Source organism: Rhipicephalus sanguineus, chromosome 7, assembly GCF_013339695.2.
Source record: "Rhipicephalus sanguineus isolate Rsan-2018 chromosome 7, BIME_Rsan_1.4, whole genome shotgun sequence".
Classification (NCBI taxonomy): domain Eukaryota; kingdom Metazoa; phylum Arthropoda; class Arachnida; order Ixodida; family Ixodidae; genus Rhipicephalus; species Rhipicephalus sanguineus.
This window is the reverse complement of record NC_051182.1, coordinates 27,473,345-27,499,851: the sequence shown is the minus strand read 5'-3', so window position 1 is coordinate 27,499,851 and position 26,507 is coordinate 27,473,345. Positions and strand designations below refer to the sequence as shown.

The window sequence follows — 26,507 nt, the reverse complement described above, 5'->3', positions numbered from 1 at the left end:
ACATGTGTTGGGTTTTCCGAACTCAAGCGTAGTGCGCATTCAACCAGCTCTGTTTTTCCTGGCAGGTCAGAAAATATTCCTTCGTATTCTTGGAACAGGTCATGGACTTGGAAGCATTGTTCGTCTCTGAGATCTGCCGATACCTTCACATCAGTGGCTGTCTGTGTATGGACAAGGCTGGGAGATGGAATCTCGTGCGAAACATCGTCGCTGGATGACTCCTCAGCTTGATTCGAAGAATCTTGACTAATCTCAGTGACCACGAAGACCTGCTGCAGGGGAATGGGCTCGCGTTCCTCATATTTCTTAAGCATGTTTATGTGAAATATCTTCATTTTCCCGCTTAAGTTCAGTACGTAGTCGACGTCATTTTTTCGCTCGATGACTTCGAATGGCCCTTTCCATTGCATTAACAATTTGTTTGTGTCAGTAGGGAGCAAGACTAGGACTTTATCGCCAACAGTTAACTTGCGCGGACGGCTCTTTCGGTCGTAGTAAAATTTCCGTTTTGCTCGCGCCTTGTCCAGTTCCTCATGGGCAAGCTTGCACGTATCTTCAAGACGATTCCTAAGATCGACAAGGTACGTGTACGTGGTGCGAATTTCGTCATCGATGTTTTCATTGGTCCATAGTTCCTTGAGGACGGTCAGTGGTCCTCGGACGTGCCGACCATAAATCAACCGGAAAGCCGAGAAGCCCAGACTCGCTTGCGGTACCTCTCTGTAGGCGAAGAGTAGTGGTGCAAGGTATGTCCCACGAACGAGGTTTCTCCTGGCACATCCTTTTCAACATCGTCTTTAGGGTTCCGTTGAATTTTTCAACTAGTCCATTCGCATTGGCATGGTATGGTGTCGTCCGAAGAAATTTGACAGCTAATAGGCGACCAACCTCTTTCATCAGCTCTGATGTAAAGCTCGTCCCTTGGTCGGTCACAATCTCTTTCGGTAGACTAACACGAGAAAAAATCTCGATTAGTGCTTCTGCCACGTGCACTGCATCGATTGCAGATGGTGCTATTGCATCTGCATATCGAGATGCAAAGTCTATGAGCGTGAGCACATACCGGTTTCCCTGTTCCGATTTCGGTGACAACGGACCGATCAGATCGACTGCCACACGCTCAAAAGGCGTACGTATGGCAGGCATATGTCCCAATGGCGCAACACCAACTTTTCCTTTTGGTGTTGTCCTCTTGCACACATCGCAGGATTTCACGAATCTTTTGGCGTCCCCGTGCAGATCTGGCCAGTAAAAATCTGTAAAGACGCGATCTGTCGTTCGCGTATGCCTTGATGTGCGGCCATAAGACCTTCGTGCGCGACTTCCAGTATTGACCTTCTGAAGAACGTTTGCACGACGAACTGGTTAAACGTCCTTCCTGTAGCAAGTTCACATTTTCGTTACAAAAGTCCGCCTTTTTGAAAAAACGAATAACAGTGGCCTTTTTGCGATTTGAAGTTTCTGCCCACTTTAGCGAACAGTGACTTCAGCGTCTTGTCGTTCTGCTGTTGCTCGGTGAGCTTCTGTTTGTTTACTTCCCCAATCTTTATGGCTGGTACACATAATGGAGTTATCTTGCCTCTTGCGGCTTGATTGTGGCGGAAACGTTGTGAGGCATTTCTTCTACACCGATGTTTGCCGATGTGTCGTCGCTTCCGTCGACCACCGCGCGTCTCTAATTGGGATCTGGCTCTAGAGGTTCTCTGACGCCAGGAAGGTTGCCTAAAATAACATCATGAAGAGGACTATCCATACATAATGCTTTGATTTCTCCAGTAAAATATGGTGTATGGATATTTATTCTCGCCTCCGGAACGTCTTTGCCGGATCCATCTGTCAGCACTACTCGGCTTAGTGCTCCAGTCAAGCAATGGTCTGGAACTCTTCGTATATTTGCTGTATTTCTGCCTGTATCTCTGAGGATTCTTACTTTCCGACCCAAGACTTGTCCTTCGACCACAGGCATTCCATCTACCAGGAAAACAGGTTTCCGAAACGTCACGTCACGTCTACTGTCTTGGCGTCGGACAAAATTGTCACGTCAGACTACACTGGTTGGCTGTAGTCTCATGAACGCATGCTGAACTATGCCCCTTCTGTGCCTTCGCGCTCCAGCAGTTCTCGCTCTTATGACCACTTTTTCCGCATATGTTGCACTTGGTCACTTCCTTTGCTGGGCGACGACATTCCTGAGCTTGATGGCCAATACGGTTACACAACATACACCTCCGAGGTTGTCTCTTGAGCATCTGAAGTAGTCTTGTTGTACTCCTTCACATCATCCGGTACTCTTACCATATTGGAGAGGTTCTTCGCCTCAAGATAGCGGTCAGTAGCGTCAGCGAGCTCCTCGAGGGACTTGCATTCTCGTTCTTTAAGGAATCCGGTCAGCTTCGGATGGCAACACTAAAGAAACTCTTCAGCGATCATGTGGTCTCGGAGGTTGTCGAACGTTCTGGAGACATTGGCCATATCAATCCAGTGATCAAAGTATCCTGAAAGTCTAGCAGCTAGCTGTCTTCCAGTTTCTCCATCCTCCGGTCGCGCCTTTCGGAATTTCTCGCGATAACTTTGCGCGGTAAACCGCAATCTTTGCAGCGATGGCTTTTTCACTTTATCATAATCCAGTGAATCAGCGGCAGTCATGCGGCCGATCATTGTTAGTGCTTCACCTGTTAAGCACATGCTCACTCCAAGGGCCCATTTATCTTGTGGCCATTCCTGCCCTGTTGCCACGCGCTCGAACCTTTGCAAGTATGCATGCAGGTCATCGCGCCGCTCATCAAACAACGGCAGTAGTTTTTGTGGGTTGAGAACCGAAGAGGCATGATTCTGTAGAGGCATAGGCTCAGAGTTAATTGCTACATCTCCACTAGCTCCTTCTTGAAGCTTTAGCTTCAGCTCTAAAATTTGTCGAGCTCTTTCGTCTGCTTCTTTGCTCGCCTCCCTTTCGGCAGCACGCTCATCCCTTTGTCTTGCTCGTTCGTTCTCAATCCACTTGCGCAGTTCTGCGCCGGACAAGCCTAGCTGTGACCCTACTGCGGTAATCTCTCAGTATCCATGACAGGATGAACTCCTGTGAGGGTGTACTCGAGGGACGATATTTTCCTTCGATGCTTTTAACAGCGGTACCTTGGCAGGCTCGCCAGATTGTGACGTAGTGTCAGGGTTGGGCCCAGGACCGCTAGCCAAGGAACAATCGAGCCACGAGTGCACGCACACACACACAAATATATTTACAGACAAAAGCAACTATTATTGAATTACCTCGGACAATAGTCTGTCAAATGCAGTCCTATACTAAAGATGTCTCTAAATGAGAAGTGTCTCGCCGTGTTTGGCTTTGGCTTGGACGCCGATCGCTCGGGGCAACGCGCCGCCTGGCTCGTCGACGCCCTCAACGGAGTTCAATAAGGTTGAGAGCTGGGCTAGTTGGTGACTGATCATTATGCCTATAAAGTTAGGCCATGTCACGGCCTTCTGCCGCAGCAGCAGCAGGAGGGTAGCGGTCGCTTGGAAGCTCCGCAACGGAGCCGCAGCTCTCAGCCGCCGCGTTCGTCCCAGCAGCACACCGGGGTCGTGAAAGCCAACCGGAACGGCAGCAGGACCAGCGGCCCACAGCAACCCGGAACTCACAGCCACTCGGGACGGTAGCCTGAACAGCGGAACCTCGCCTGGTCCCTGGGCCAGTCACCCAGCAGGAGTACAGGCCTCGTTCACTGGTTGTCCAGCTGTCAGGACGGCAGCCGGAACAGTAGCGGATCGCCTGGTCCCTGGGCCAGTCACCCAGCCGGAGTCCAGGACAGTACAGCGAATGGAGGACGTCGCCTAGTTCCCCGGACCGGACGTCCAGCCGGGAACCATCTGTCCTTGCACGCTGCGCTGCTACGAACGCTGTCACGCGCTTTTTCGATCCCGCGCGCTCTTCATTGTCGTCTTCACCGGTGTCGCTCTTTTGACATATTATCACACCTGCTTACAGTGCCCATGCATGTATTTATATGTATTTATCGCCAACGAAGACTATGTTGTAGCAATTTAGCTACAACAACAAAAAGCTTTGTTTGTATTGCGCATGTGTGCACTGTTTGCGGCCCCTGGTTGCGGCCCCCTGGCCTCGTCAAGCTGTATGCTTACAGCTTTCTTGCTAGGGTGGCCTTCAACATTGTACTTCGTGCATGTTGTAAATAAAATTTGACTTGACTTTGACTTGACACTGTGCAAAAGCTAAAATGGCCAAAATACTGTGTGTCAGGCTCCTATAGAACCTTTCCTTCATGGTGAAATTGAGCATCGCGAAAGTACACGTAAGGAAGAGCTGAGTAAGCGAAATAATGGCAAACAAGAGCACTGAGTACAAAATGAGTTTAATAATCCTAGATACATGATTTACATATATACATTGATTGTGTTCTAGTGAAATTGTAACTTTCGAATCCGCTGTCTTTGCTGCACCAGCAAGGTAAGGCCTAGTCAGGGGGTTTAAGTCCTCCTTTTGCCTTACCTCGCGGGCAAACCCTGTATGTGTCATGCCGAAATAAAGTTTAGTGACTTACTTACTTACATACTTACCTACTTACTTATTTACTTATTTACTTACACACTAACTTGCTAACTTACTTACTTATTATTTACATACATTCATGAGTTATGTTAACCTAAGTGTATGTCAAGCGTGTCGTCAGAAACACACGTCACACATATTTAAGAGATGATAGAACTATCAAAATCTACCAGACACCTGTCACGTCAGCAAGGGGGAATTAATTGGTAGTCAACGCTCGTGTTTGTCATTCTTTTGCTTCCTCAGTCCTTCCTTACCCGTATTTTAGCATTTGAGCTCTTCGCCGCGCTTATTTACACCACGAACGTGAACCAACTTCTCGACTTCTCTGTTCTTATTCAGGACCTTTTCCTTCTTGCAGGGCTGACTGTGAGTACGACGTGGATGACGGAATTCATTATCGTGGTCACCGAAAAGCCGCCATTCGCGAATCTCAGTATATTTCATGGCAACACGACACTCGCAAAGATGGTGAAGGATGGTTTCGAAGACAAGTTGTGGGACACAACAAAGCCTGACATAAAGGAAGTGTTGAAAAAAAAGTATCCAAATTCTGTTAAAGGCAAAATAAATATTCAACACTGAATTATCCAAACCTTCTTTGTGAGAGTATACGTGTAATGCTGAAATTAAACTGATGCATAAGTGCATTTTTCTTAAAGCGACCCGTTTTACATAATCTCATCTGTGACGCGTAATTGGTGACTAAGACTACTTCGCTTAGTGTAGCAATAAACAAGGCTACTTGTAGGACTTGCCTCGTTGAATACGTTGAGCATAACACTGACGGGCGGAATAAAGAGCGACGATAAAAGAACAGGCGGACGCACATGGCGCGAACTAACAATTTGTTTACTACAGTTAGGCAACAGGCTTTTAAACAGGCTTCTCCAGCTCAAGCCAGAGTTTAAAAATATACCGACGCACTATATAACAACGCGACTAAGTGAATGTTGCTGGCTACTGCATGAAGTCGCAATATCTTTCAGTTCTGCTGAATGAAAGGGGTGGTGCCATCAAATTCCGAGGCTATAAGAAGCCTGTTGTGGGTTTCCTCTGTATGCAAGGACATTCCACACGAAGGGTCGGACACAGCAAACGTTTAGAATATATTTTAATTCACTTCCAAAGTGTACCTAAATGCCCATTCTCCCGAACGAAACCCATCGCTAGCGCACCAACACCGACGTAGATCTGTAGGATGGGCAACGAAAGTTGTAGTGACGTCACACCAAATCTGCTGTAGTAATGTGAGTGACCTCCGGACCTCCGCCACTTCCGCAACGTACGTACCGGCTGTAGTGAACTAGAATATATTCTAGTTCGCTATAGTACCGGCAAAGCATCGGTTGCTACATCACTCGCCGAGTTTCGATAGCTTCCTGGCTAAGTGCGTCACAGCCTTGTGTGGTCACGTGAGCACTTCTCCTACACTTCTACGTCACTGCCCAACCTCGGCGCCCAGAAACCGAAACCGAAAGTTGTCCACATCAAAAGGCGATATTAAATTATTTAGCGAGAATACATGAATCTTGGTGCGTGCATCATGCTTCCTGAAGCTATAGGAAATGCTTACAGCAAAGAACGCGCCAGCCACAAATTTGGTGGCACCACCCCTTTAAGCAAGATTAATTAACCAACGTTTGACGGAATGAAGCTGCGAGAAAATTTTGAATCGGGAATTTGTAGGCCTGTTTGGAAAACGTTCATTGAGACAGTTTGTAACTCGTTATATTTAAGTATTAGTATTTTTCTGTTAATTACAGATGGCCGCGAAATAAAAAAGAACTACGACTCACGCTCAATTGCGCGCCTATGCGCGCCGTGATTTCAGAGCTTCCTAACGTTTCGCGTGCTAACGACCATAGCATTTGGCCGGGTGTGCTGTCGCTTAAAGGGGCCCTGCAACACCTTTCTTAGTTATATTGGAATAGTCTCATTATTGACGTATGACTCTTCACGAGTCATATGCCGCAAAAATTTTTCGAATCCGTCAAGTCTAAGTGGTGTTACCAAATTATAGAGATCACGTTCCGCAGCTTTCTCCCTCAACTCAACGTAGCGAGCTCACGGAAAGCTGCGCGCGGCGTGAAGGGAGGGAGGGAGGGAGGGAGGGAGGGCAGAGGTGCGAGGAGGCGACGTCAGCGCCGGCGGCATTTTCTTCTCGGCAGTGTGTGGCTGCTCTGCTTAAGTTGCACTGCGGTACTCGCTGTTCACCACTGTCGCTAATTGCGATTTCTCACATTCTTACAATGCATGATCGACTCAGCTACACAAATTTCGCGTTTAGCTTCGTTGCTTTTATATAGGTAAGCGCATTTACTTAAAAAAAATTATCCAGAGGAATGAAAATGTCCGTGCTGCCCGTCGACGAGGAATATAAGTGGTGTCGCAAATGCATTTAATTGGAACGATCTTTTTTTCTTTACAAAACAGTTCCCACTTTCCGACAATAGATCCTTACTGTTGCTTAGCGAAGATCAGAGAAGAAAAAAGACGTGTTACTGTATTTTCTTGTTACTAGAGATGTCCTTCCCGCAGTAGCCACAACGCTCTGGAAACACAATGTTTGACATTTTCTGCTTTTGTCCTAATCAAAATGATGCAACATGTTTTTTCATAATATCATTCTGCAGTCCTTTGAGAACATTTTGGGGGACTTTGAACAAAATTGAGATTGGGTTTTTTTTATTATAGTTTTAATCGAGGAGCACTTTTCTCTTTTTGGTGTTTCGAGCATGAAAATTTACTACTTTGAAAATTATTAGAGAAATACAAATGCAGAGGTTCATTATTCACATAGAGGCCTATTCATGCTGCAAATATGAACAAGCTGAGATGTTCACAGAAGTAGCCATAGCGTCCCAAAGTTGACTGATTTTCAAAAACGCAGCGTTTTCGTGAATTTTTAAAAATACATAATTTGCTCAGAATTCCATGAAATCATACCAGCTATTTCCTCTTTACTTCTACTTCCGCCAAAAAGAAAGATATTTGTAATATATAGCATAAGTAGCTGCCAGCATGATTGCGAATTTACGAAAACGCACTCTTCGTAAAATGGTCGTCGTCAACCGGCGACACTTGTCGAATTTTCCTGTGATGAAAAAAATTTTTATTTGAAAACGAACTGCGATTTCGTGCTGTGCAGTCATATGTGCACAACATACAAAATTATCAGGAAAATCGGAAACATCGAATATACACACTTTTTTGATCTTTCGTGGAATCGACCCGCTCTATGTTTGTTTGCGTAATGTTTGAAGCCTCTTTTTCTATTCAAAATTGCTACAGAGCAAGAAAAATCGAACACCAGGATTGGTGCTTGGGTAAAGCAGGTAGCAAGAGCCGTTCAGGAGCGCCCACTGAAGGAACTAATACCTCTAGGGCAAAACTTCCAGTGCACCAAGAAGGGGATGGGAGGGGGGTGCCGGTTAACGTTTCAAAAGGGCATCTCCTCACCATCATCCTTCTCTAGCCACGAACTGGCACTGTCTACGTTTATCAGACTCCTACTAACACAAGACAGACTAGGTATAAAAGTTGCTTCTTTATTGCAAGATGGCACATCAGACCTTTTCAGAATTCCTTCACCGCAAGCCGTTAAGTTTGCCTAAAACCCTTTTCTTTTGCGGTGTCCCTTTTTTGTTCCCACACAGTCGTCGCAAGCAAAAGTATGCAGCTTGTCACAGTCTAGCTGGTGCCACACAGGGATGGCTCCAGCCATCATGATGTGTACTCCACCGGAGCTGTCGGACACTGTAGAATCATGGTCTGGTGTGCATGCTTAGGACTTTAAAGATGTAAACAGTGACCACTTCTGTTTTGTCCCTTGCACTCTTGCACAATATTTTGTCAAAGACGTTAGCTCTGGCAATACTGCCACAGGTGGTAAGAGGTACCTTGAAGTTGTAAACAGTGACTGCTTGTGTCACACACCTGCACAAGATTTTGACAGAGACGTTAGTTCTCGCAATCCTGCCACGGTGGTAAGAAGGTGTACAACCACAAGAACACCATAGCAAAGCAAACTGAGGTTCATATTGAATATAATATTCCACTTGCAATACAATGGTAATTAAGTACTCTTGCATTCATTTGTAGTGTCAGGCATCACATCATTCTGCCTAACCCTGCTCTTTTACTTATCGTCTACATAGTTTCCGAGGTTGCTGAAAGTGCGGAAAGAAAAAATTCTTTGTGGGAGCACCACATTTTAATCTCACAAGATTCTACTGAAGCACTTACAACATATGCGAACAGTGGTATTCTAAATGTCAGCGCTTTTTCTCCTAACAAAGCTAAGCTGGTTGTTATCTTCGGCCTGTGATCTCACAGGAGCTTTAGCATGTAGCCGGGCTAATGGAATTGAACGTTGTCATAGCAAACATTAGGACTTTTACTAGGAATGATGTTGATCTTTAGGAAATGTACTCAATAATAATAATGTGTTAACTGTGATGTTTGTATAAAAAGAGTGATATATTTAGAAAACCTAACATGGAAAGCCTAACAACTTATTTACAGCTGGGAACAGCAATGTAAATTATGGTCAGCTGCCTGCATTACCTTTCATTTTATTAAGTATGTGCTTCTACGTTGTACAACTTAGGAAATGAACTCGTACGCTCAGTCACAAAGAAACAGAACTTCTTTTTCTTAAAGGGACACTAAAGGCCAACGAGCTTTTTGTTCAAATGATGGGTGAAAGTTTACGAACGCCTAAACATCAGTATTATCTGCACCAGGGCTTTGTTCACCAAGAAACTAAGTAAATGCACGACAAGGCTTGCACCACCAGCGGGATATTCTGCTAACTCTGTGTGTGGCTACATAGTCGAGTCCCAGAAAAAGCCACTGATACTCAAACTGCCAATAGTAAAAAAGATGATTTCAGTGCATTAAAATCTGGAATGAAATGCTGCTTGCTTCTTTCTGTTTCATTCTTTGAAGTAAGAACCGATGAGGTCCATGGCTATAGCTTCAATCACCACAAAAAGTGACAGTGACCGGCTCCCTTAACTCAAGTCTACCTACCATGCCATAGAAGTTTCTCCGCAGCTGCTGACAGTCGTGTCTGCTCACAACAATAGCTAAACCCTCCTTCTCCCTTGCCTGCTTCTGCCTTTCACGCCGCCAGCTGGACTGTCAGCCAGTAAAGGGAGAAAATGTTAACAGTACCTAGTTGGCATGGTGGTTAGAATATTTGTAGTGGCATGCTAACCACTCAATATAATTTTTGTTCGAAGTAGACGTTTTCTTAGCACAAAACAAACACTGCACCATTTCTGGAATGGTATGTTAACAGTACGTTCGTGTCGACTTAACATTTGCCTTTAGGTTCCCTTTAAGTGCTTTAACATATTTTTATACTTAGAACATCTAAAAAAGTTGTGACATGCCTAATTGGATGCTTTTTGTTACTAAAATACCACAGCAATAATAATTTTCTGGCCTGCATTATTTACACAGTTCATTGGGCCAGTAGGCATCAAAACTGATTCACTTATTCTGCAACCACTTAGTTTTCATAAGCAACATGCATTCAGTATAGTGGTTTACATTATTTTCGGAATAAATTAGGCCTGCAGAAAGTTATCTGGCTGAATAACACAGATCAAAGAATGTAATTTTAAAATTTTTTGCGGGCCAGAAGCACATGAGAAATGCAAAAATATTTTTTCATTTTAAAATACAAATGCAAGTTACTGTACATCACTGCAAATGTCAACTGCAGCACGAGTGCATCTGTTGACTTTTCATGGGTAAGCTGTCAATACACAAGTATATAACCGTAAATTCGGTATAACTAAATAAAAAAGGCGATCACGACTATGTCCTGAAAAAAATGTTTTTGTGCGTATGTGTTTTGGATGATAGCCTCACTTGCATGCCCTACGTGCTTCTTAATTTTATGATCTATGTCAGGACCATCATTACCATAAAAATTTTAATTTTAACAAGGCATTAATTTTTCTAAAAATATGCGTTGGAGCTTTTTAGCTTGCAAAAAGTTGAACAAGAAGTTGAAAGCAGTTCATGCTTGATGTCACAGCAGCACAATCACTTTCGGTAATCATTGAGATCAATGGTCTTTGAAATACGCATATGGCTTTGTGAGCTGGTGAAGATAGTTGGTTTGTGGCTTGAGTGGACACATATGACAATGGTATGCAATACAGTAAAATTTAATACTGTGGCACTTCAAGTTTTGCACTCACAACTGTTCTCTGGGGGCGAGTGACAAGGATACGTATACTCTGTAGAAATAAGAATAAATGTAATCTCAAAAATCAGTAGTTATTGCACTAGTCATTTTTATAGTCGCATGCAAGTTAGTGGCGAAAATTATCAGCTCCATTTATGAGAATAAATAACTCTGCGGTAATTTTTTAGGAGGAGCTTGAGTAAGAGTGATGCACATTCGTGGATATGCACCAGACCGGTGCACCGAAGGCGGTGCGCCGGTGTTTAGCGGCGCGTAAACGGCGCGAAGTTCACCGGTTCGGCGGTGGCGTGGCGTGGAAGAGGGGGAGTGAAGTTATAGATTACACAGTTTAGGGGAAGTAGTCCCTTGCATTCAGAAAACAAATCACAGTTTCCCGGTTCAATTGAGTACGGCCGCTCTCAAGAGAGAAGTGGTTTTCGTGCAGTCTGTCACTGCAACACGAAGCATTGAAATTACAGCACGTAGAAGGGTATACAAGCAAGCCATATTTGCTAATGTACGCCGAGATAGCACCCCCGGGCCCTTCCCCGGCGTTCGTCCATGCTCCTTCGCCCAACAAAAAACAGGCAGGGCGTTTTCTTTTTGCTTGAAGAGCAGTCGATGGCAGGCCTCGCACGCGAGGTATTATGTTATCGCAAATGCTACCTCTGTGCGACGGAGGTGGCCGGCTCCTCTCATCTCTGCTTCAGCTGCGTTGTCGCCAGTGCTCACTAGCTTTTACTCATGAGTAGAACATATATGATGCACGGGGCGATGTTTCGATTTGGACTTCTTACAGAACATGACGGCGACGCCCACGGCAAAAACCCATCGAGAGTGCCCATATAACTGCTATCACAATAAACAAATATGCAAAAACCGTGGAAGCGGCTTTGCGTTTTTGCTGGCCAGCTGCATCGTCTCCGCTGTGAGTTTGTCCTTTGGAAGAATCAAACAATCCAGCACCTTGTTCATCGTCTAGATACTTCTGTATTAATTTATCGGTTTACGCGAGTAAAAATTAAAGGAACAAAGAGTACAAACGCATTGATACATTTACTTATTTATTTTATTTATCTATGCATAGCAGGACCGTAGCCAGGAATTTTTTTCGGGGGGGGGGCACTTGCTGAAAGCCTTGGCAATTTGGGAAAAACGCCTATTTTCATTATTTATTTTCGATAAAACACCATGTGTCATCAAAATATCGGGAGGGGGGGCCCGGGCCCCCTGCCACCTCCCCCTTGCTACGGGCCTGATGCATAGTGTAATAGGTCCAAGACTGCAAGAAAAGGTACTATCAAGCGAGTCGAGATGTTGCCATTTAATGCTGGAGGACGCCGCAGGGTTGGATACCCCGTTCGGATTGAAAGAAACGGCAGCGCACCGCAGTTATTTCATGTCATCGTTGTGATCACTCTTGGGATTTCAGCGGCGGTGTGGCGCAGCAGCGCACAGGTCTATGATGCACCATTGAGTCTTCAAACATCAAGCTTTAAGCACTGTTTAGATTTCTTACTTTGAGCAGTATACATCCACAAAAGTTTCAATATTTTAGCAATTAAGGAACAGCCCCAACACTTCAAGAAAAGCACTTGAAAGACTGTGATATTTCGTGTCATATACAGCACTAGAGTGCTATAGACTTCAGCTTAATATAAATTGAAGAATCTGATTTTATTACTGACATTTTTAGTTTTATGATGTAGACCTGTGAGAAAAACGGTATTGATAGCTATCTAAAGTAGGGAGAATAGCACAAAATTTTAAAGTTTGCCCTGTGCAGACACTCTCACATACAACTGTCTTTCATTCATAAAGAACTTTTATATACAGCACACAAGCAGCAAAAGTTGAACATTCCTTGACCACAGCAACCTCTCAGTGATAATGTACTTCCCAATGTCAGTTGCTTCAAAAAGTTTATCCACAAGCAGTTAATTAATTGAAGCAAATACACCTGCAGTGCCTTTTCACTATCAAAGAACATACAAGGAAATGGTTTAATGCTGAGAGGCAAGGCTCAGGACGATGACAGAGTGTTAATAACCTAGAGTTGGTATCCATAGAAAGGCCTAGCTAAATTTCAATGGTCGTAGGAGTGATTTCTAAGTGGTTTAAACAGCATAATTAGGACATTATTTTTGAACAAAAAAGCAACTTGATTTTGGTTTTACCCTGGGCACTCGCATTGTAGCAAGAGGGAATTGCACCATTTCATTGTCTACAAGACATGCTATTAAATGACTGTGCATTACAGTCTTGTCAAAAGCAACAGTACACATGGGTTGATGCTAGATGCAATAGTGAATGCATTAGCAGTGGCAAAAACACCACAGTCATATAAGTTCTCTTGATGCTGTACTGCCTTAGCATGAATGGCAAGATGCATTATGTCCATTACTTGAGCTGCTACACTCGGCATAATGTCCTGGTCTAATGAATCATACAAAAAACACTGTTGTTGGGGGCTCCATAGTTTGTCACCGTGACCCAATGCCGAAGAATATGCAGAATTTCAATAAATTTGTCTTGCTTCTTGAATTCCAAGCTCTCCCCAAGAAGAACATCCTGAAAATTGCACGGACCAGGAAACTGATGAAAAAAAATAAATTGCCCTGCATTTATAATTGCACCTGACAGCCATCCTATGCCTCGTAAGGCCACTAATTCCTTGCCTAGATTAGGAGGAGGTCTTGCTGGAGAGTAGAGCAGGCTTATGAATTTTGTTATCGGTTGGTGCAAAACACGATCATCTGCAAAAAGGCATATATTGGACCACACGTTAAGTGGAAGGTCTTTAACATGTGTGTGAAATAGGAGCAGCCCAAGGACAGAGCCCTGCGCTGATTCTCAATTATTTCAACCTCCAGAGCAGACAAACTAAAGAAAGTGCACATATTTACAAAAAAGCAAACTTTACTGCCATATATAGCAAGCTAACTGCATTTTTCAACGCTGAATTTTAAAAATTCTTTGCAGCAGCAGAATTGAAACATGTTCACCACTGAAGTTCCAGAACTAACAAAAAATTACATTCAATCTTACTTCATCATCTCAAATTCTGATGCTCCTAGGTACAGTGCCCATCAGAAGTGGCTATCTAACTGTAAAAGGTGCCTGTATCACTCCACAAAACCCTTGTCAACTGCTTATAAGTCTGCATTTGGCGCATATACTGTCACTAAAGAACTCTAAATCTAAGTTTATAACGTCTAATGTTAAAAAATTTTGGACTATGATCAACCCGGGCGCGATGAACATATAATTCTGGAAAACCCATTGCTATCTATCCTTGTGCCTAATGAAGAATGCACTGCACCTCTTAATATGACACATTTTGTGATTATATTTTCTGTCTCCTGAAATGATTTCCTACGTCCTACTTGCCAGAATGATTGTGTCGTCATTACTCCAGTGATTGTTCATGTGGCTAGTGTCACAAAACTAATTTCTTTGCTGAAACAAAACACTCACATCCTGGTTATCAAAATTACGAAGAAAATACCAGTGCCCTTCTAATATTCTAACAAAGCTTTTCTAGCAATCAATGAATATGTCTACATTGCCCTACACTGTACACTACACAACACAGTATGAATTAAAAAATACACATCAATGTTAAACTCAGCTTAATTTTTGTAATATTTACTCATAAATTACATCATTCTCTCGATGCAATCATCATTCACAGAGTGAATTGTTTTAGAATTTTCCAGCGAATTTGATAAGGTCTGTCATAGACATTTACTGTAAAAGTAAGTCATCTGGACCTCGGAGCTAACATCCTTTTTGCATTGGATGCTTACTATTAAGCTCTACTCACTTTGTAACCACAAGTGGCCATTACCCACAACTTTGAAGCATAACTTCTGGTGTACTACAAGGTTCACTACTCAGCTAGGCCCAGATTGTTCCTCATTTGTACCAACAACTTCCCTTCCTTGCTATCACCTAACAAATTCACTGATCATTTGCTGATAATGGTGTTATAATTTGGGAAATAACTAATGCAGACGATTTTAATCACCTGCCATAATTACTGTAGCTAACTGGTGTGAACATTGCTAAATGAAAGTAGGTGTTAGCGAATGTAAAGTCATGCATGTGTCCTGAATAATAAACAGAATGCAAATACAGGGTGTTTCAAGAAATGTGTCCAACCTGCTAAAAAAAATCAGGAAAATGCAATATTTGATTGCTGCCTTCAGAATCGGTTTTTCTGTCGTGGCAGGGATTTTAAGATGGTTAAAGAAATTATTTGGGACTGTAATTAAAAAAATTAAATTAATTAACTGTTTAATTAGTGGAGTTAGGTGGTTGTGTCGAATGGGAGAATTGAAGTTCTTCATGCCAGAAACCCAACCCAACTTTGAGATTTTCAAAAAAGTGGCATCTGGTAATAATTACGAAGTAATGAAATTCAGCCAAATTCAATGGCGAAACCTAAATATAAACATGGAAGAACGCAACTGCCATATTCTTCTGAGACGTCCAAAATGAGTGAATGCCTTTTTTGTAGCGCTAGGCATCTTAAGATGCTTAGAGACATGACTTGAGACAGTAATTAAGAAAGTTAAATTAATTAACTTTTTAATTAGTGGAGTTAGGTGGCTGTGTCAAATTGCGGAATTGGTGTTCTTCGTGCCAGAAACCCATCCCAACATTGAGATTTCGAAAAAGCGGCCTCTAGTAATAATTATGAAGTAATGAAATTCAACCGAATTCGATGGCTTTCGCTGTTGAAAGCCGTTGCATTTCGTTGAATTTCATTACACCACAACAATTACCAGAGGACGCTTTTTCGAAATCTCAAAGCTCGGATGGGTCCCTCGCATGAAGAACTTCAATTCTCCCATTTGACACAATTACCTAACTAAAGCTAATTAAAAAGTTAATTAATGTAACTTTCTTAATTACTATCCTAAATGATGTCCTTAACTACCTTAAGATTCCTGCCGCTACAGAAAAAGCAATTCTGAAAGCCCCGAGAAAATATCGCATTTTCCTGATTTTTTGAAAAGGTTGGACACATTTCTTGAAAAACCCTGTATATTACTTAAAGTAATTGTCCCTTGGAACTTGTTAGGTATTTTGAATACCTGGGTGTGCAGATGTCTGTTAACTTATTCTAGAATACCCATACGGACTACAAAATTAGCAATGCTAACCACGTGCTTGGCTTGTGCCATTAATTTTCGGCCACTCCACCCTTGAAAATACTTCTTCATTCTATCCTTGTACGAGCAAACAAAAATATGCACATGCATGTGCCTTTACCACGTTTTGTAAACAAATTTGTTCAGTGCCTACAATCAAGCCTTGCAAATGCATTTTGCCCTGCTTGACACTTTAGTGGCCTCAGCGTGCCGTAAGGGCACAGGGCCCCCCTTAAGAAAAACGTTATGGGTCTTACAGGTGACTTGGTTCAAGACCGACTGTACAATGACGGTTGATTCAATGTGATATGATACTGTGGTTGATGAATGAGTTAGTTGTGGAGTGTTGGATAATGGTATACCTAACTTGTAAAAAAGAACCAAACATGCAAATTTATAATGAGGAAATAGTGACGTCAGTGCGAGATTGGTTTCTGTGGCAGACTCACCTGCAGTTCTATTGTAATGACATAAGATGAAAATTGAATTATCTTCAGTGAGTTCTAATGAACTAGTATTCAGTTTGTGAATAGCAGTATCCTAAAGAGCATGCACAATAGGAAGGGAGGTTGTTGGTATAAATGAGGAACAAACTGGGCCTAGCTGAGTAGTGAACCTTGTAGTACACCAGAAGTTATGCTTCAAAGTTGTGAGTAATGGCCACTTGTGGTTACAAAGTGAGTGCAGTTTAATAGTAAGCATTCAGTGCAATAAAGGATGTGAGCGCCGAGGTCCAGATGACTTACTTTTAAAGTAAATGTTTATGACAGGGCTTATCAAATGCCATGACCAATAAATTCTGAGTGCACAAACAGACAAGGACAAGTTCAGCGCCTCTGTGTCATACGTGTTCTTTGTCCTTGTCTGTTTGTGCGTTTAGAATTTATTGGTCATGTCATACCAACACGCCCAAACCACCACAATTGTGAACTTATCAAATGCGTTAGCAAATTCTAAAACAATTCACTCTGTGAATGATGATTGCATCGAGAGAATGATGTAATTTATGAGTAAATATTACAAAAATTAAGCTGAGTTTAACATTGATGTGTATTTTTTAATTCATACTGTGTTGTGTAGTGTACAGTGTAGGGCAATGTAGACATATTCATTGATTGCTAGAAAAGCTTTGTTAGAATATTAGAAGGGCACTGGTATTTTCTTCGTAAGTTTGATAACCAGGATGTGAGTGTTTTGTTTCAGCAAATAAATTAGTTTTGTGACACTAGCCACATGAACAATCACTGGAGTAATGACGACACAATCATTCTGGCAAGTAGGACATTGGCAATCATTTCAGGAGACAGAAAATTTTTTCACAGAGGTGTCATACTAGGAGGTGCAGTGGATTCTTCATTAGGCACAAGGATAGATGTAGCAATTGGTTTTCCAGAATTATATGTTCATCGTGCACGGGTTGATCATAGCCCAAAATTTTTTAACATTAGTCGTTATAAGGAAACTTAGATTTAGAGTTCTTTAGTGACAGTACGTATGCGCCAAATGGAGACTTATAAGCAGTTAACAAGTGTTGTGGGGAGTGATACAGGCATTTTTTCCAGTTAGATAGCCACTTCCGATGTGCTCTCTACCTAGGAGCATCAGAATTTCAGAAAATGAAGTAAGATTGAATGTAATTTTTCGTTAGTTCTGGAACTTCAGTGGCGAACATGTCTCAATTCTGCTGGTGCAAAAAATTTTTAAAATTCAGTGTAGAAAAATGCAGTTCGCGTGCTATATATGGCAGTAAAGCTTACTTTGTTGTAAATATGTGCACTTTCTTTAGTTTCTCGGCTCTGGAGGTTGAAATAATTGAGAAGCAGCCCAGGGCTCTGTCCTTGGGCTGCTCCTATTTCACACATATATTAAATAACTTCCACTCAAAGTGTGGTCCAAGATATGCCTTTTTGCAGATGATTGTGTTTTGCACCAACCAATAACAAAATTCATAAGACTGCTCTACTCTCCAGCAAGACATCCTCCTAATCCAGGCATGGTGCAGCAAATCTTGCAGGTTTGATCATCATGCAGTGTGAGTAGGTGCTCCCACGCGTCTTTTCATTGGGGTCGTAATTACATGGTGCCTTCCCACTACCAACTAATAACTACATTTTAGCTCAGTGCGAGGCGTTTAAGTATCTAGGAGTGCATATATACCAAGTGACTTTTCCTGCAACCATCATATGAATGAGTTAACGAATTCCTGCAAATGGTTACTTGGTAATCTATGCCGAAAGTTGTCTTCAGTCAGACGAGCTGCATATAAAACCTTAATCCAATCTAAAGTAGAATATGCCTGTACTATTTATGACAACCATTAAATTAGCGTAATTATTTTCTAGAATTGGTCCAGAAAGAAATCTACCGGATTCAGTCTTTTGGACTGCTCCTACAACTGAAGTGTTTCTGCTCTAAAAACTAGGTTGTGTCTTCTCTCACAGGCTTCTTGCCGCAATAGTGCTGGACAAAATTTTCTTACTATTTTCTTATTCACTACCCCAGGAGACTAACTCATCATTCCAGCACATCGTTTTTCTCACCACGTGCATCAAAATGCTGTATATCTGTCACGTTCCCATTCTACTACTTATCAATTAATTATTTCTGCTTCCTGACAATGTCATGCCCTTCCTCCTGACAATGCCCTAATCACCAGTATATTTCTCATTTCAAAGCTATTTTTGAAGATGATCTGTACAGTTACGAAATCTAACATGACCGGCCATTTTTTAGGGGCGAAGCTCCTTAAGGCGGCACCCGTTCGTCCCTCGTCGTGCTCGTAGTAGTGAGTAACAAGTCTTACCCTTTGACCTCCAAGGTGGTGCCGGTGGGAGATTTCTCCTGTGCGTTGTTGAACAATAAAAAATTCGCAGCGTGCGCGTTAACTAAAACCCGAATTCTTCTGTCTCTGTAGAAGTGTAAGTGTTAGCTAAAAGCCGACTTCTTCTGTCTCTCATTCCCATTAGCAGCCATTGTTTACCTCCAAGGTAGTGCCTGGTGAGATTTCTCCTGTGCGTGATTAAACAATAAAAATTTTGTTCAAAACGCCGTTGATTGATGAAATAAACCAACGAAAGACGCCAGATGTTTTGTAAAAACAAAACGAAAGAACGCCAGATGTTTCTAAAGCAAAACGAAAAAGACGCCAGCTGCTTAACGAAAGACGGAAGGTGTTTTCTAAAGCAATGGTTTTCTAAACAATGAAAATTCACAGCGTACATGTAAAATTAAAGTGAGCTGCAAGTCGTCATAACTCATCGAACCTTTAGTATAAACGCGCCCGATCTCACGTCGGTGATGATGTACTGGGCAGAATTCACGGAAGATTCACGGTTTACCGATGAACCTCCGCAGCTTCGCCCACTCATCATCATTCACTCCGTGGATATGCTGTGATTTTTCTGTCTGCCCACCTCTTATGCAATGTCCCATGTCGGAACCTTTGAGGTATCCTGAATAATTAGGTCAATAAATGAATGAAAATGCAGATATGAAGTCTCACTTATAGTAGGTAGGTACATAATCTCTAACTATGTATCGTGGTAGAATATCAAAACAAGGTCAAGGTCAGGTGTATACACGCAACATCAGATGGTACACGTGTCGGTTGTGTTACTATTTGCGATAATGAAAAAACTCGGCACTAGTATTACTCCTTAGCTTACGACTGAAAAGAGACAGCGGAGGAGGAGGATCGTTCGAGGTTGTGTTTGTAAGATTGAAATCACTCAGGAGTAGGATATGGATTACGAAAGAAATCACATGTGAACAAGGTTTAATACTATCATATAGCTAATTGAAGAATATAGGTGTTGTGGAGGGTGAGCAATAACGCATGGTATATGATAAAACTACTTATGACTACGACATACATATGGCCAGACAGCTTCCAGATCCTTGCTTGAATACATAATAAAAGATGTAGTGTCATTTGCAATTGCCAACACGGCACCACTTCCTCTGCATGCAGCACAATTGTACCAAGGAAAAGAAAACTGCACGGCACCATTGAATACTTCTGTTGTAGTGTCATGCGCACACAAGAACATTTTCACAAAGCATGTGTTGATTGCAGACAATAACAAATGATATAGTTACAGACCCACTTAATTCTGACGTTGGAGAGAATGTAAAACTGAAACTTGAGGAAGTGAAGGAAATGGGCCAATGCCCCTCTCGCTTTCTATGCCGAAGGATGTGGCGGATTGGAGCATGCAGGCTCAACATTATAGCTATGTTACAGAAATAGCACTTGGCAACAAGGCAGATGGTCTGCTCGGGTCGGTATTACTATGGCAGCCAATCACAGAAGCAACCAATATTGACATCAAGCAACCTTTTTAAAATGGTTTTATTTGTCATTTTAGCATCAGTTCAATAAATGATCAGGCTTTTGATGTTCCACTTCAACAAGCTAATGAAGAACATATAAATGTACCAATACTCGATTGTAACGCAACTACAATTGCAACACGAGGGGTGACTTTTTATTGCACCCAGGAAGAAAAAATAGGTATTTTGTGTGTATTTCGGCCTTCGAATGTAATGCGAGGGTCGACATGAGGTAGCAGAAATCTTGAAAAAAAACTTGCATTACATTCGAGTAAATATGGTATGCACTTATAATATTGTTTTTGCAGTTATCGCTTTATTTTGTTTACATGAAAATTTTGTAGCGTCAATTACTTGTAGCTACATGAAGGAGCAGTGGCGGCTGACATTATAGGGCATGGGAGGGGTTTCAATGCAGAACCAGTTGTACGTTTACTGTTCAGAACTGACTTATGATAGCATATCAGAAAAATTAATTGAAACGCTTGGGAGAGGCCTCGCTCATATTAAATGCTATCGATTTGCCTTGTGTGGTATATGTGTAGTAATAAAAAAAATCTTAGCTTATACAGATGTCTTATGCTTGAATTAACTGCATAGAGACAGTTTTCAACATGGTTGTAGCATTGCATCATAAAAATTTTCTTACCTGGTGTCCTTTTAATAGCTCACAACTGATCTGTTCAATCGACGTCAATTTATATGCAGAGGATCACAGCACTATGTGTGTGTGTGTGTGTGTGTGTGTGCGTGTGTGTGTTGCATCATAGTCATGATGCAATATGATTCTATTATGCATGTATTCCATCATAGAATAGTCTCCCGATTAAAATTGATTTATCAACTATACCATGGTCACTTCAAAATACCATCCGAACGTTACACAATTGCCCCGTCCATGTGCTTTGATCATACTCATCACAAGAAGACAGTTAGGCAACCATTAAGTCACCTCAACGTGCATCAGTATTCATTAATTCCTCATGCTCTTTCATTGTGGAACAAGTTACCGGAAGAAGTGGTTAATGCTGACACAACACAATCGTTTGCCCATCTTGTCACTAACCTTTCTCTTGATTTTTAAAATGCTCTTATATATTATTTATGTTCCTCATTGATGTTGAGAGTTTTTGTATTTTTTGCACCTTGTATTTTTTGGTATATATTACGTTTGTGATATTGCCATTGACATATTGTACCCACTCCTGCTTACTCTTCTGTTGATGTGAGACTGTTTGCGGATGACTGTGATATTCACTGGGGTAAAAAGTGTTGCTAACCACGTCTTGCTCAATGATGCTTTGTGTTCTGTTGACGAATGGCGTGAAAAATGGAACATGAAAATCAGTTTCAACAAGACTACCTGTTGGTCGATATCAAATAAGAAAGTGCCACTGCCGTTTACGTGTAAAATAAAAAATAAAGAAGTTAAGTGATCAAGTCAGATAAAATATCTGGGTGTTACGATTACTTAGAATCTAACCTGCAACAAGCATATTAAAAATATTTTGCTTTGTCTGAATGTAAGCTGGGTGTTCTAAGGTGAAAGTTAAGAGGTGCCACACCTGAAACAAAGCTGACAGCTTATAAAACAGGAGTGCGGCAAACTCCAGAGTATGCTAGTATAATCTGGGATCCATACAGTCAAAAGCTAGCTGATGAGCTAGAACAGATGCAACAAGTGGCAGCCAGATTTTATTATTCATACTACCAGATCACACAGTATTACTTCACAGGGCTAACCTCCAGACGCTGTCTACGTGCAGAGAAATCACATGCTTGAAGTTCCAGGACAAGCTGTATATTAAAACACTAAACATAGAGATCTTACCTTGTACATGCACCCTCTAGCCAGAGTGTCACTGCGTATCAATCATCCATGTGCTATTTTACCCTATACTATAAAAATTGATGTATTAAAGTTTTAGGTTCTGCACCGTACAATTATCGAATGGAACAAGCTCATGGGAGACTTAAGGCCCGGTCGGCGAAAGCTCTGCAGCACTATCAATAAAGTTGTTAGCAACCGAACAAGCTCGATTCCAGTGTATTTGTTGATTGTCAATGAGCAAGAGTTTTTCAGCAACATTTGAAACTGCAGTATTTGTGTATGGTATTGTCTAATACCTTTTACCACCCCTGTAACAGCCTGTGGTGGCTTACAGTATTGTAAAAAAAAACACACACACACACAGCACCTGTGTCGTGTTTTATTCATCAAATCTAGTGTTCCACTCTTGCACTGTTCAAAGAAGTATTTATAATGCCCTCACGGAGGCCTCCACAATCAAACTGCATTTTGTGGACTCAAGTATATCAGGCATTCCTGCGGTTGTCCTCAGCGCACCCTACAGGACAAGGATATTTTGGTCATTTCAGGACATTTCCTGAGGATGTGTTGTGTTTTCTGAGGAGGTATGTATCAGCGCATGACCAATGCATGCAATCCGTTCTTTGTGCAGCCTTATTTTATCTCCAAAAAATCACGTGATGGCAATATCAGGCGGTGAAGTTGAACCTTTTTGCAGTAACTCTAGGCCTTTCCATAAATCACAGTACCACGTCCTCCTCTGGGAGAGAAGTGCAAGGAGATATGACAGAAGAAAATGTCGCCCTCTTGAATCACCTGTGATGCCAAGCACAGCAACATTCAGTCGCGCAGTACGTGCTGTGCTTTACACAAACTATTCTTTAATTGTTCGCACTGCTTCATTCACGAAGCTTGAAATACAGTATGCCTTTTTAAAGTGAAGCTTGTATTGGCTCACGAGTGTCGATGTCGTCAGCATTACATGTACAAACAAATAATCATCGTGAAGGCAGTGTATGACCACGTATTTCTTCTCTTGTGTTTCGAACGTTCAATGGAACTTCATTTAATTACCAAGCCTTGCTTGTCTTAGTAGTTTGGTAACATGTGTGATTTCACTGTGGTTGTTTTCCTTACTTTTTTGTTCATTCCTTTTGTTCTAAATGTTCCACTTTTCTGTGTGAAAAACTGCCTCGTCTTTTCCTGGTCTGAGGCCCTGCCTCAATCAAACCAGCTAACCTGCATTACAGACATTCATCTCCATTTAGGTTTGTGCAAATAAACTGTGTAAATCACACACCATATATTTATTTTGTAGTTAGGGATACTAAAAACAAGCTGAAGTAATAAATTAGCACTCTAAAATATGCAAAGAAATATACGATTGCTGAACAGGATTAGTGCGGCAGTGATTCCACCCGTGCACCGTCGTGTGCTAAGCGGTATATTCACAGTGCCATCCTGATAAAATCAATGCAAATTGCATCAAATAGAGTCTCGGATGTCATAGAGACACGCTGCACACACCCCAGAAAGGGAATGGGTATATATTCCAACTGTTATTTCTTTCTTTGCCTTTTTCTCCCTTTTCTTTCCTATTTTTTTTCTCTTTAGCTGTCTTGCTGTGTCCTTGTTTCTCTATGTCTCAGTGTAGTCGGTCTCTCACCTTCTATGTTTTCACCTATTTCTTCTATCTGTTAATTCTTTCACTCCCCCCTCTCTCTCTATTGTCGGTCTCTCGCCTAATACCTGTTTCTATGTTGCTTTGAAACTCTTTCTCCGTCTGTTTCTTTCGGTGCATTTTTGTCTTTTTCTCTCTCTCTATTCCCTTGCTTATCTCTATTTTTTTCTCTTTATCTTTTTTTTCTATGTCTTTGGTTGTCTCCCTCTCTCTGTGCAGTTGGTTTTGTCGCCTTCTATCTTTTTTTTCTCTGTTGCTTTTCTTTCTGTCTATTTCTCAGTTTCTATGTTCTCTCTCTCTCTCTATGTGTAGTCGCTTTCTCACCTTCTAACTTTTTTCTCTGTCTCTTCCCTTTCTGTCTATTTGTATGTTTCTATTTTTTCTCTCCCTCTGTACTCGTTCTCCCATCTTCATTTTCTTCCTGGTAACCCTCATTGTGGTGTCGCGCCTTACCAGTTTCGGTTTCGATTGTGTGACGCAGAGCGCCATCTCACCCTCACTTCCCTTTCTAATAACCTTGCTGTACTGCATATACTATTCAAGGCTATGCTCTCCTCTGCAAGGGGGCCTGGATAGCCGAGTGGTTATGGTGCTCGCCTTCAAATAGTTAGTTCGCTGGTTCGAATCTCGCCTCGACAAAATTTCTTTTTTCGCCAAGAATTTTTTTTCTCTTTCCTTGTATTTTTTTCTGTTTATTTCCTCTCTGTCTCTCTCTCTCTGTGTGCTATGGTTCTCTCGCTCATGAAGTTATTGCATCGTTTGCCGGACAAGTCGGCACGCGTCTTCTGGTAAAAAAGCAGAAGAGGAAGAAGGCGACGACGAAGATGGCATGTGCTGGTTCATGATGATGATCATTTTCTATCTACAGCACACGGCCAACCTCGACTTTAACAGCTGTGCTGTAAAAGGGTGGCTTTTCGTAGGTGGGGCCCATCTTCCAAAGCCACACTGGCCCAGGGTTGCCAGTTAGCTTCCCAGTAATCAGTCAAATAGTTGTGCCTCCACAAACTACCTCTATTTTGTGTGCATATATTGGACGACAATGTAGGCATGGCTAAGCTTGTTGCTGGCCTATCACCAGCCTTGTTGCAATTGTTTTAAACATACGAGGGCTATGTTTGTTTTCAAGTTCTAATTCGTTCAAGGTCAAAACCACAGCGAAATTAAAGACGCTTATGTTTGGAACATGTAGAAACACTTTCCAGCTGCCCCTCTACATAGTCGCCACTGCAACTGAGGCATTTATTGCGGCGTTGTGCCAGCGTTCTTTATTGCCCCCACATTGAAGACAGCCACCTTTCAGCCAATTCTGTATGCCGCTCACTGTTGTCTACACATCCTGCTTCAATGTTCCTGCACTGTTGCTACACTTTGCTGTCACTCATGAAAGCTTTACCATATACAATACTCATTCAACGATAAATTTCGGCTGTATTGCTGCATGCAGAAATCAAATGACACCACCCACTTCACACATAGTGGGAGACTTAATTGTTCGAGGCATGTTTATGTGCCCAGTGTGTGCTCGGAATTCACAAGTGCTACCTCGCAAGATCGGACGACATACGAGAGGTGCTGTGCAACACGTCTGCACACAACGTCAGACTTTCACTATGGCTTTAATCGATTAAGAAACTGATAGGACCTCAAAAAAAAGGAGAAAAAAAAATGAGCGCCGCTCTCACGTGCAAGGCAGGGTCAATGCAGAGTTGGTGAGCTTTTATCCTCTAAGCTCTCTCTTTCCCAGCCCTTTCACTGTTCTCTCTTTTTCTATCTTTTTTTCTTTGTGGCTTTGTATCTCTTGCTCTCTCCCTGTTTATTTCTTTCTTTGTCTTTCTATCGTTTTCTCTCTTTCTTTCCTTTCTTGCTCGCTCTCTGTAGTCATCCTCTCACCTTCTATCCTTTTTTCTCTTCCCTTTCTCTCAATCTCTTTCTCTTCTTCCTAATTCTTTCTATTTCCATCACTCTCTGTCCTCGTTCTCCCCACCTCCTTTCCTTTCTCCTTACACTCACATCTCTGCTCCTCATCCTCAGTTCCCTTTCCCACCCCCTTGCTATACTATATACTATACCAGGCTATGTTATGCTCTGCTAATGTGACTGGATAGCCGAGTGGTGACAATGCTTCCCTTCTATTCGTTGGTCTGCGGGTTTGAGTCTTGCCTCGCCAAGAAATATTTTCGCCGAGAATTTCTCTCTTTTTCTTTCTTTCTCTCTGTCTCTTTCTTTCTCTCTATACTCGTTCTCTCGCCCATCCGAGTTATGGCACCCTGTGCTGGAGAAATCAGCGCACCTGTTCTGGGAGCGAAGCAGAAGGGGAAGAAGACGACGAAGAGAGCATGTGCTGGTTCATGATGATAATGTTCTATCTACGACATATGGTAAACCTCAAGCATAACAGCTCTATTGTAACTCTACTCTGCTGTAAAAGAAAAATAGCTTTCAAGCAGATACTTTACTATGCCCTAGCCAAAGACGAGGGCGTAGTAAAGTATTTGCTTGACCTATCTGCATAGTAAAGTATCTAGTATAACCTATCTGCATAGTAAAGTACCTAAAGTAACATAGCTATCTGCGTAGCAAAGTGTCTGCACAGCGTGGCATAAACTTTACTGTGAGCAAAGTTTATGCCACGCTGAGATAAATGTCTCATTTGGAGTGACGACAGTTTAGAGGTACCTGGAAAGTATCTGTAAGTGTTCCAAATAAAACAGTTTTGAAATTCATTTTGGTTGAAATTTTGCAACCAAGTG

At 42.0% G+C, this 26,507-nt stretch overlaps 1 protein-coding gene across 1 annotated transcript in view; it reads left to right on the top strand.

Moving 5' to 3' along the window:
• The window catches only part of LOC119399343 (uncharacterized), a 233,338-nt gene extending 228,189 nt beyond the window's left edge, over positions 1 to 5,149 (top strand). The window contains exon 4 of the mRNA XM_037666155.2: positions 4,926 to 5,149. Coding sequence (XP_037522083.1) covers positions 4,926 to 5,149 — 224 coding nt within the window. The remainder of the gene's footprint in view (positions 1 to 4,925) is intronic.
• The last annotated feature ends 21,358 nt before the right edge of the window (positions 5,150 to 26,507 follow it).